Source organism: Aquarana catesbeiana, linkage group LG02, assembly GCF_042186555.1.
Source record: "Aquarana catesbeiana isolate 2022-GZ linkage group LG02, ASM4218655v1, whole genome shotgun sequence".
Lineage (NCBI taxonomy): Eukaryota > Metazoa > Chordata > Amphibia > Anura > Ranidae > Aquarana > Aquarana catesbeiana.
Window position 1 is genome coordinate 556817610 of NC_133325.1, and position 12009 is coordinate 556829618.

Below are 12009 nucleotides of genomic sequence, written 5' to 3' on the forward strand. Positions count from 1 at the left end.
ACACATCATGCCACAATCTATGAAAATTAAAGACCAGATTAGAAACAAAGTAATGTACATGTATCAGTCTGGGGAGGGTTTCAAAGCCATTTCTAAGGCTTTGGAACTCCAGTTGGGCCCGGGGAGAGCCATTATCCATAAATGGAGATAACTTGGAAGAGTGGTCAACCTTCCCAGGAGTGGCCGGCCTACAAAAATTACTCCAAGAGTGACGATGACTCATCCAGGAGGTCATAAAAGAACCCAGAACAAGATCTAAAGAATTGCAGGCCTCACTTGCCTCAGGTACAATCAGTGTTCATGGTTCAACAATAAGAAATAGACTGGGCAAAAATGACATCCATGGGAGAGTTCCAAGGCCAAAGCCACTGCTGACCAGAAAGAACACAAAGGCTCATCTCAAATTTACCAAAAAACATCTTGATTATCCCCAAGACTTTTAGGCAAATATTCTGTGGACCGATGAGACAAAAATGTAACTTTTTGGAACATGTGTGTGCTGTTACATCTGGCATAAAACGAATACAGCATTTCATAACAAGAACATCAAACCAACAGTCAGACATGGTGGCGGTAGCGTGATGGTCAGGGGCTACTTTGCAGCTTCAGGACCTGGACGACATACTATAATTGATGGAACCATGAATTCTGAGCTCTACCAGAAAATCCTAAAGGAAAATGTCCGGCCATCAGTTTGTGAACTCAAGCTCAAGTGCATTTGGATTATGCAGCAGGACAATGATCCGAAACACAACAGCAAGTTCACCTCCGAATGGTTCAAACAAAGCAAAATTTTGGTTTTGGAGTGGCCTAGTTAAAGCCCAGACTTGAATCCAATTGAGGTGCTGTATCATGACCTTACATAGGCGGTTCATGCTGGAAAACCCTCCAATGTGGCTGAGTTAAAACAATTCTGCAAAGAAGAGTGGGCCAAAATTGCTTGACAGAGATGTGAAAGACTCATTGCCAGTTATCACAAACGCTTAAATGCAGTTGTTGCCGCCAAGGGTGACACAACCAGTTATTAGGTTTAGGGGGGCAATTACTTTTTCACATAAAACCAAGCAGGTTTGGACAGCTTTTTTGCCTTAATAAATGAAACCATAATTTAAAAACTGCATTTTGTATTTACTCGGGTTATCTATGTGTAATAATAACATTTATTTGGAGAGCTGAGTCATTTGAGTGTGACAAATATGCAAAAAAAAAAAATTAGAAAGGGGGCAAATACTTTTTTACACAACTGTATGTGTAATAATTTCCTAATGGGGGACAGCAGCTTCCTGCTGTGGAATTTTTGTTAGTTGGTACCTTTTATCGTGCTGTTTTTGCATATTTTCATTTTTGTTCCAGATCAATATATTCTTCATTCTGCTCAGAACTGGCATCCTATGGCTTTCTGGTAGCTGCGGTGGAACACAGGTGTGTAGGCATAAAATATACACTAGTGTTTACTCAAAGTAACCTCAAACATAACATTCCCACCACCATGCTTCACAATTGGTATGAGGTTTTTCTCCTTTTCAGTTTATGTCAAACATGTTTACTGTTACTATGGACAAATGACTCCATCTTTGATTCACCAGTCTACAGTACAGTTTTCTGGAAGGTCTGGTCTTTGTCTGTATGTTCAATGCAAAACTGTGGTCTTTCTGTAATCTTTTTGGATAGCAAAGGCTTTTTCCTGGAACATCACTAATGCAATTTAAATTGGTGCAATCTCTCTGTTATTGTAGATGCATGCACTTTGACACCAACTATTGCAAAAGTTACCTTTACAACCAGCAATAACATTTTAATGATTCTACGTTTAGCAGCAAAGGGTAAGCTCTTGGGCTAATTTTTCTAGGCTTGTTAGTCCTGGACAAATTAAGAGTCATTTGAAGTCTACACCACCTGTAGATTATTTTCTAAACAACAAAATTATTTTAACTGGTTTTGTTGTATTTCAACTGATTTCATGAGTTAAAGCCCCATGGACATTTGATGGTGTATAATGTTTAAGCACCATACACACGGGCCGAATGTCGGGAGACATTGGCCGGTTCAATAAAAACTGTCTGACATTGGGCCTGTATGTATGTCGGTCTGTCCGACAGAAGCCGGCCATTTGGCCTGCTTCTGTCAGGAGAGCATCCTAGAAAACCAACAGTTGACCAACTCCTGATCAGCGCTCAGCTAATGGCAAAGAGCGCTGATCGAAGTGTTTTGGCGGGGGGCCGCCCCCCTGTCAGAACACAACAGCTCAGCGGGGAAGATCGCTGTACTAACTTCAACTGGTGTGTACCAGGCTTTACTGTAAAGTTTTATCTTGTAAAAACTTGAGGGCCATTGTCTGAAGAATTTGACATGTCTATGAATACAGTTTATTATATTTATCAGTAGGAGGTTTGTCATTATATCACAGGGACGGTTCAGCTTGTGCTACATTCCACGTCTCGGAAGTATCTTCAGGAAATGCAGGTTCAACACTCCAGGAGTTTTGGGTCCCATACAAAAAATTGCAGCCTGGAATGAAAGAATTTTATCTCAGAAACTATCAGGTACTGTTTTTCTGTTTTTTTTTTTGTTTTTGTTTTTTTAATATTGCCCACCAAACATTATAGGATAACACAAAATTTTACACTGCATCAGTTATCTGCTCCTTTCATTCAAAGTGTTCTTCCATAAATAAGAAATGCTATAAATAATGACATACATACTGTATAACAACAATGATAAATAATTTAAGTACATTAAAATGATACAATGCCTTGAAAAAGTATTCATATCCCTTCACAGTTTGTCATGTTACAACCAAAAACGTAAATGTATTTTATTGGAGCAAAAGTTCGCTGAACTTGCGACCGTCAAGAACGCGGTGACGTACAACACTACGACAAACCGAGAAAATGAAGTTCAATGCGGAATTTTGTGCGTCGGAATTGCCACAGACGATTGCATTTTCGGATAGGAACTTTTTCCGACCGAAAAATTAAGAACATGCTCTCAATTTGGAATTCGGCCAGCAAAAGTCTGATAGAGTCCGATGGAGCATACACACGGTCGCATTTTCCAACAAAAAAATCTCATTGGTCTTTTGCGGCCCAAAATTCCGATCGTGTGTATGCGGCATTACAGGTTTTCTTCTAAGATTGCCCTGTATTTGGCTCCATCCATCTTTCCATCAACTCTGACCAGCTTCCCTTCTTGCCACTCTTCCATAAAGGCCAGATTTGTGGAGTCAGTGCATGAGTTGTCCTGTGGACAGATTCTCCCACCTGAGCTGTGGATCTCAGCAGCTCCTCCAAAGTCACCATGGGCATCTTGGCTGCTTCTCTGATTAATGCTCTCCTTGCCCGGCCTGTCAGTTTAGGTGGATGGCCATGACTTGGTAGGTTTGCAGTTGTGCCATACTCTATCCATTTTCGGATGATGGATTAAACAGTGTTCCATGAGATGTTCAAAGCTTGAGATATTTTTTATAACCTAACCCTGCTTTAAACTTCTCCACTACTTTACCCCTGACCTGTCTGGTGTGTTCCTTGGCCTTCATGATGCTGTTTGTTCACTAACGTTCTCTAACAAACCTTTGAGGGCGTCACAGAAAAGCTGTATTTATACTGAGATTAAATTACACACAGGTGGACTCTCTTTCCTAATTAGGCAACTTCTGAAAGCAATTGGTTCCACTAGATTTTAGTTAGGGGTATCAGAGGGGGCTGGATACAAATGCATGCCACACTTTTCAGCTATTTATTTGTGGAAAAAAAAATTGAAAACCATTTTCTTCCACTTCACAATTATATGCCACTTTGTGTTGGTCTATCACATAAAATCCCAATAAATTACATTTACGTTCTTGGTTTTAACATGACAAAATGTGGAAAATGTCAAGGGGTATGAATATTTTTTCAAGGCACCGTAAATACCTTCTATTAAAGAGCTTCTGATAACATTTACAGATAAATCTGCAAAGATTGCAAATTTTTGTAGGCAGTTTTTGAGACAAATGGAACATGACTTCAGTGTTGTTAAAGTGTCAGTACTGACAAAAAGTGTGCTGTGGTTAGAAAGATACTTTCTTTGCTTAGGAGAACACCATGTTATATACACTCACTGGCCACTTTATTAGGTACACCTGTTTGATTGCTTGGTAACACAAATGGCTAATTAACCAATCACATGGCAGCAACTCAATGCATTTGGGCATCTAGACGTGGTGAAGAGAAATTGCTGAAGTTCAAACCGAGCATCAGAATGGGGAAGAAAGGGGATGTAAGTGACTTCAAACGTGGCATGATTGTTGGTGCCAGACGGGCTTGTCTGAGTATTTCAAAAACTGTTGATATACTGGGATTTTCACAAACAATCATCTCTAGGGTTTACAGAGAATGGTCCAAAAAAGAGAAAATATCCAGTGAGTGGCAGTTGTGTGAAAAAAATGCCTTGTTGATGTCAGAAGTCAGAGTAGAATGGGCAGACTGGTTTGAGATAATATGCAACAGTAACTCAAATAACCACTTATTACAACCAAGGTATGCAGAATACCATCTCTGAACGCACAACACATCAAACCTTGAAGCAGATGGGCTACAGCAGCAGAAGACCACACCGGGTGCCACTCCTGTCAGCTAAGAACAGGAAACCGAGGCTACAATTCGCACAGGCTCACCAAAATTGGACAACAGAAGACTGAAAAAACGTTGCCTGGTCTGATGAGTCTCAATTTGAGCTGCGACATTCAGATGTTAGGGTCAGAATTTGGTGCAAACAACATGAAAACATAAATCCCTCCTGCTTTGTATCAATGGTTCAGGCTGTTGGTGGTGGTGTAATGGTGTGGGGGATATTTGTTTGGTACACTTTGGGCCCTTTAGTACCAATTGAGCATCGTTTAAATGCCATGGCCTACCTGAGATTTATTGCTGATCATGTCAATCCCTTTATGACTACAGTGTACCTATCTTCTGATGGCTACTTCCAGCAGGATAATGCACCATGTCACAAAGCTTGAATCATCTCAAACTGGTTTCTTGAACATGACAATGAGTTCACTGTACTCCAATGGCCTCCATAGTCACCAGATCCCGATCCAATAGCGCACCTTTGGGATGTGGTGGAACAGGAGATTTGCATCATGGCCGACAAATCTGCAGCAACTGCATGATGCTATAATGTCAATATGGACCAAAATCACTGAGTAATGTTTCCAACACCTTTTTGAATCTATGCCAGAAAGAATGAAAGCAGTTCTGAAGGCAAAAGGGGGTCCAACCTGGTACTGTCAAAGTGTACCTAATAAAGTGGCCGGTGAGTATATATGGAGCTGTTGTACATTTTCTGAAATCTTTATTTATTTATTTATAAATGTCATCAGACCATTAGTATATTTTATGTTATGTACTATTGGCTTTTTGCAGATAGCCTAAACTGATCATTCTTAACTGCCCCAGGCTCATCTTTGCTAATAAAAGTGAATGTCCAGGATTACTCAAATTTCCCCTTCAAACTTTCCCTCCCCACTTTTAGAGTATGACTCAACATTACTTTTTTATCTGTTACCTAGTTGCTGTGGTGAGTAGTAGCTTTAATTACTCCCTGTGACATCATCACCAGGCGTATAACATTTTTACAGGGACAGTTGCTCGGTTTTTGTTGATTAGGGATGAGCTAAGGTTTGGGTGGTGGAATTCCCCGCAGCCGCACGTAACTGGTGACATCATTAATTCAATATGGCCACAAGATCATATTTGGATAATGCCATTGATCTAATATGGTTATGTTAGGTCAATAAGAATATAAAATTATTGATGCGCTCTAATTAAATTATCAATCAGTGCGCAGCTCCCCTAAAAATAATTGCTAAATAAATTCTATGGATACAAACTTCAAAGCAAAAAAATACATGTAATAAACCACAATCACACTATAAACAAAAATTATAAATGTGTATAATTGTGCATGTGCTACTGTCAGCACTCATAAGCTATCATTTTGATGAACAATGCATAGTGAAAAAAATGAAAAGATGACTGAAAGAGGGGGGTAATATAGTACAATAATCCTCTAACACAAATAATGATATTAACCCACCAGTCCATTAATCGTTTTTCATTTGAAATGTAGGGGTTAATTTGTGTAGTGATTTACAACCCGATTTTTAGCTTTTATTCATCAGTGTCTCCAAAGTTTCTTTTCCCAGATTTAAATAGTAACTTGCGCTTTGTTTCACTTTGTTTCAGTCTCAGCATATGGATGAATCATGCAAAAAAAAAAAACAATAGTATCATTGTGCAATGACCAAAAGAAAACAGAGAGGAATAGCCAAAGCGATACACTCACATAGACCCAATATGTGTTAGGCATAAAGGATGCAATCAGCTGCTACGAGCGAGAGTCCTCAAAAGCCGCTGCTGCCGTACTGGTGACTCGTAACAGCAGTGCTCGTCACTAGCTCCTCCCACGCGTTACGTCACAGAGCACGTGACTTTCTCAAGGATCATTTCCTTTAAATCTGGGAAAAGAAACTTTGGAGACACTGATGAATGAAAGCTAAAAATCGGGTTGTAAATCACTACAAAAATTAACCCCTACATTTTAAATGAAAAACAATTAATGGACTGGTAGGTTAATATTATTTGTGTTAGAGGATTATTGTACTGTATTACCCCCTCTTTCAGTCATCTTTTCATTTTTTTCACTATGCAAAATGATAGCTTATGAGTGCTGACAGTAGCACATGCACAATTATACACATTTATAATTTTTGTTTATCGTGTGATTGTGGTTTATCACATGCATTTTTTTGCTTTGATGTTTGTATCCATAGAATTTATTTAGCAATTATTTTTAGGGGAGCTGTGCACTGATTGATCATTTAATTAGCGCGATCAATAATTTTATATTCTTATCTCACATTAGAGTGCCTGAACACCTATGATTGATTGCAGCTTCATTTTTTAATTTTCAATCACTATCCATCATTTATTTCATTACAGTGCTTGAGTTTTTCACAATACACCTATGTTAGGTCAATGATGTCATCAGCATTACTGCCCCGCAGCTGCATGCAACAAAAGGGTTTGGATGCTGTTGACATCATTGACCCTAACATGGCCATATTTGGTCACTGATGTCACCAGCATCACCTTCCCTTTGTTACGTGTAGCTGTGGAGTGGGGAATTCCACAGCTGCAGCTGACTGGGCCAGCAGCCTGTTATTATGCGACAATTTCCCATGGGTTTCGGCCAAACTGGACAGCCCAAGCTTTGCTTACCCTTACCACTAACTAGGGCAGGCCCTAGAACGTCATCTCCCAAGAGCCCTTCCCTACACACAGTGTATGAGCAGGCAGGAGTCAATACAACAACACTGTTTTGCTTGTAAAAAAGGCAATGTATGCATATGGCATTGTACAGGGAGAAGTAGAGGAATAGACAGAGTTCTGTAGTTGGGCAGGCAGGGATAGCAACACTATTTGAGATTATAGTTCATTAAAGGTACTTTTGTTGTCAGTCTAAACAGGAAGATAGCAACATGCTGAATTTCTGCCAGCTCAACTAATATTCTTCTTTACTTTTAACACTGTTATGCCCTGTACACACGATTTGATTTTCCGACAACAAAATCCTGGATTTATTTCTGAAGGATGTTGGCTCAAACTTATCTTGCATACACACGTTCACACAAATGTTGTCGGAAATTCCAATTGTCAAGAATGCGGTGACGTAAAAGACGTATGACGAGCCGAGAAAAATGAAGTTCAATAGCCAGTGTGCCTCTTCTGCTTGATTCCGAGCATGCATGGAATTTTGTGCATCGGAACAGTGTGCACACATTCGGAATTTCTGACAACGGATTTCGTTGTCGGAAAATTTGAGATCCAGATCTCAAATTTTGTTTGTCGGAAATTCAGACGGAAAATGTCCGATGGAGCCTACACACGGTCAGAATTTCCAACAACAAGCTCCCATCAAACATTTGTTGTCGTAAAATCCTATCGTGTGTACGGGGCATACATGGGGAAATGTGCATGTATTGGAGAGATGTACAAAATATGCTTTTTTATTATTTTGCCCTGATGTACACATTTAATTAGTGATCCAAGAATTAACATTCCAGAGAATCTTTCATGAACGATGCATAAATTAGTGAGAACATCTAAATGGTAGAAACATCCATACTTAAAGGGGTATTAAACCCAAACCCAAAAATGTATTACATTACAGCTTACCAATCATTAGATGTAGCAGTTTCATGAGTTTTCTTTTCTTTAGCTTTTTCCCTCTATTTTCATCTGGTGATCTGGCCAGTAAAACGCCTCCTGTATTAGAGTGCCCCCACTCTGGATTACGGAGAACAGGGGGCACAGCAGACAGCACCATTATTAGTCTAGGGGGAGGGGGGGATGTTAAAATGTATTAGCAGATTTAGATACACTAACAAACTGAAGTCAAACTCCAGCTCACATAATCAGTTACATCAAACAGTCCTTTTGGGATAAAGGTTTTGCATGAATAAATAAAAGCTGATCATTTTAATCACCCCATGCGTGTGTTAAGCGGTTTGTCTCATTCATGTAAACTGATGCATTCTGCTGGAGAGCTGAAACACTTGTGCTTTTGAAAAGCAACAGACTTGCTGGCTGGTTCACCAGATGAAAATAGAAGAAAGAAAACCTAAAAAAAGGAAACTACTACAGCCATCACATCAAAGAATTAGTAAGCTGCAATATAATAAATGTTGGCTTTTGGGTTAAATACTGCTTAAACTTGCTTTTAAGAAATTTTAATAACCAGAGGGATGAGAAGGAAAGAGACAATGATTGTTTGCTAGTAGAAAATGTAATTAACGTTCTTTAATAAGTATAATACTTTGCATTAAATGATTTTTTATACTAGGTTCATCAAAGAGCAAGTGAATGCGTCACAGCTGTGAGGGTTCTACGGGACATTGACACAGGGAGGGCAGCGACCAATATCCTGGATCCAGATTTCAATCTGGAATTTCTAAAGGTATTTTAATAATTGCTGCTAAACATTTCTGTGCTTGCAGATTTCAGGTGGCTTTTACAGTTGATTAGAAATACAGTAAAAATGGTTAAGTTGTCATTATTGATAAACAGCACCATTAGAGGAACCCGGTTTAAGGAGCAAATACTTTGTTTTAAAGATATGGGGGTTGATTTACTAAGGGCAAATCCACTTTGCACTTCAAGTGCAGTCACAGTAGCTTTAGATCTGAGGGGAAGATCTGAAATGAGCTGCTGATTTTATCATCCAATCAAGTACAAGCATAAATGCTGTTTTTTATTTTCCTTGCATGTCCCCCTCAGATCTACAGCGACTGCACTTCCAAGCGTAACTATGTAACTAAGTGCACTTGCAGTGCACTTGTAGTTCACAGTGGATTTGCCTTTAGTAAATAAACCCCATGGACTTGTTAAAAGGAATGTATATGAAACAAATATATTTCTGAGTGTTAAAGTTCTTATTAATGGACTGAAAAATCGAATTCCCTCCTCCATTCATTGTATCTCTGTCTCATGGTCTTCTTTCACTCTTCCATGCTCCATTCTTCTTATTCAGCTGATACATAAACTATTTTTTCATCCTTCATTGTTTCCAGGATCACTGCCTTTCTTACTTTTCCAAATGCTCATTGACCTCCATCTTTATGTGTATGCCTGCTCCTCCCCCTTATTGGGTAATGCATGCTTCCTTTCTTTATTTTTTTAGTAGCCACTATCCACCCTATGTTTACAGAAATTATTTTGAGGTTATGAAAATAGGTTTCCAAACAAAGTTAAAATTTTAAAAATTTTACCAATTAAAATTGGTAAAAAGGTCTGATGGGGGGGGGGGGGGGGGGGTAACGATCTTCTAGGAGCAAGTGAACCTCTTCTTGAAATATCTGCCTAGAGTGTTCTTTCAAACCCAATCAGGCCCGGAGATCATTCCAGTAAGAAAATAATGACACAAAAGGTCAATGCCTGGAATGTTCTGCTTTTACTTCCGTAGACAATCACTTATATAACCAAAATGACATCACAAAAAAAGTTCAACCCTTTCATTAATATATGCTAAAATTACAGACAGTACTTATATATCAGATGTTTAAAAACCACCGAAAAATGAGACATGATTTCTTCATACAGAAACTGTCAACAAGGAAAAAAACTTCATGCGTCATTTCGGGGAAATCATATCATTTACAAGAATTTGAAACTAACTTTTGATAGACGTCACATATACATATTATTCTAAAATGGATACACATTTTTATAGATTTTTATAGCTAAAATAAAGGACAGCAAGCTAAAATATCCCTACAATCCCCTCTTTGATCATATATGTATGATCTCACTTCCTTATCATGGTGGTATTCTCAGCTTGCTTCTGATTATACATACTGAGATAAATTTTATTGGGAGATGAGGGATCTGAAATGCACATAATAAGTTTGTACACAAGATAAAGGAAAAGGAAAAAGAACACAATAATGATTAAAATGATGGCAATATCCCTTATCCAAGAGAATATCCCTCCAAATCCAAAATCAACATTTCCAAAAGGACTCCAGGTCTGGGCTATGTTGTGAGCCTCTTGTTGCAGCTTGGCCACCTCTTTTTTATGCTGAGCTATCACATCATAATAATCTGGTACCTCTATACTGATATTGTGTAGCCAAGTACAACATTCATAATCCTCAGTCATTTCACATAATCCTGTAAGGGCTGAACTCATGCTTTCAATGGCTAAGTCATGCAATTCTAGTTGTTTTCTAATAGCCCTAGTTTCAACATTAAGTTTAGAAATGTCATCAGAATTCTTTTCCATCATCTCATCAATAATTCCTGAGTAATTATTTAACCTTTTCATCAAATCTATTCCCCATCCTGTCCAGGAAGGGAACCATGCCCAGGCCATATCCTTCTCAAGGAATAACTCTCTCTTGTTACAATGTTTTAATGGATACCTTGGGTGTATACTAGCTTCAAGTAAATGACTCCCATCACTATCACCTATCACCCCCATTATGGGCACCAGTGAGGCCAGGTAACACCAGCCCTTGACCTCTTGTGGAATCCAGGGATAACAAGTCTTTCCATAACAAACATAAGTGTGGTTACCAAACGAGAAGGGCATATTCACAGCAGTCTCTTGATCTACTGCTGTAACTGTTGCTAAAACCTGAAACAAATGCTGTACAGGTTTACTACTATCATCTTCAGAGGCAAGAATCATTTTAAAATCAGCCCTTACAATTTTTCTTTCTACTGCAATATGTTATGTAATGTAGCCCTGTCAAGTGTATTATGGCATCCTCATCCTCTGTTACTCATAATATCTAATATGTAACCATACCATACCATTCCCCCACAGACCAATCCTTTAAAATCAGATTATAGAAGGAAAAAAATAATCTTGTGTTACTTCTATTGTTTTACTGTTTATGTCAGGGGTGTTCAACCTTTTGACCTTCCTGGGACACATTGGAAGAAGAGAAATTGTCTTGAGCAGCACATAAAATCCATGAACAATAAGGATAGCTGATGAGCAAATCCTCCTGTGGCTCTTAGTGGGTAGGTGCATCCGCCGGGCCCATTCACTATAATGACAGTTCACCGGCAGCTGCACATATTCGTGGCTCTCTACACAGCCAGCGATTACCAGTGGTGATTGCTGCTGGACACAGGCAAAGTGCATCCAGCAGTGATCACCGCAGGTAATTGCTGGCTGTGTAGAGAGCCGTGAATAGGTATAGCTGCCAGTGAACTGTCACAGTGATTGGTGACGGCAGCCACAACTATCTGCTGAGAGCCTCAGGAGGAACTGCCGCTACAATTCACCAGTGTACACCTAGCCTATGTATGTGCCCTGTGGTGGGAGGTTGGGGGGGAGGGCGCATGTAGAATTTACTTACCTAGCGCCCCTGCATTCCCTGCTGCTGGTGCTATTGCAAACATGGCAGTCCCAGCATCCTGCCTGGCTTGTCCATGGGTTCTCCCATTCCTGTTCTCTCTC

The 12009-nt window shown here is 39.3% G+C and overlaps 1 protein-coding gene across 1 annotated transcript in view; it reads left to right on the forward strand.

Moving 5' to 3' along the window:
- LOC141128610 (platelet-activating factor acetylhydrolase 2, cytoplasmic-like) overlaps window positions 1-12009 on the forward strand; it is a 78943-nt gene that overhangs the window by 14152 nt on the left and 52782 nt on the right. The window contains exons 4-6 of the mRNA XM_073615998.1: window positions 1354-1422; window positions 2408-2543; window positions 8884-8997. Of these exons, the coding sequence (XP_073472099.1) occupies window positions 1354-1422; window positions 2408-2543; window positions 8884-8997 (319 nt within the window). The remainder of the gene's footprint in view (window positions 1-1353; window positions 1423-2407; window positions 2544-8883; window positions 8998-12009) is intronic.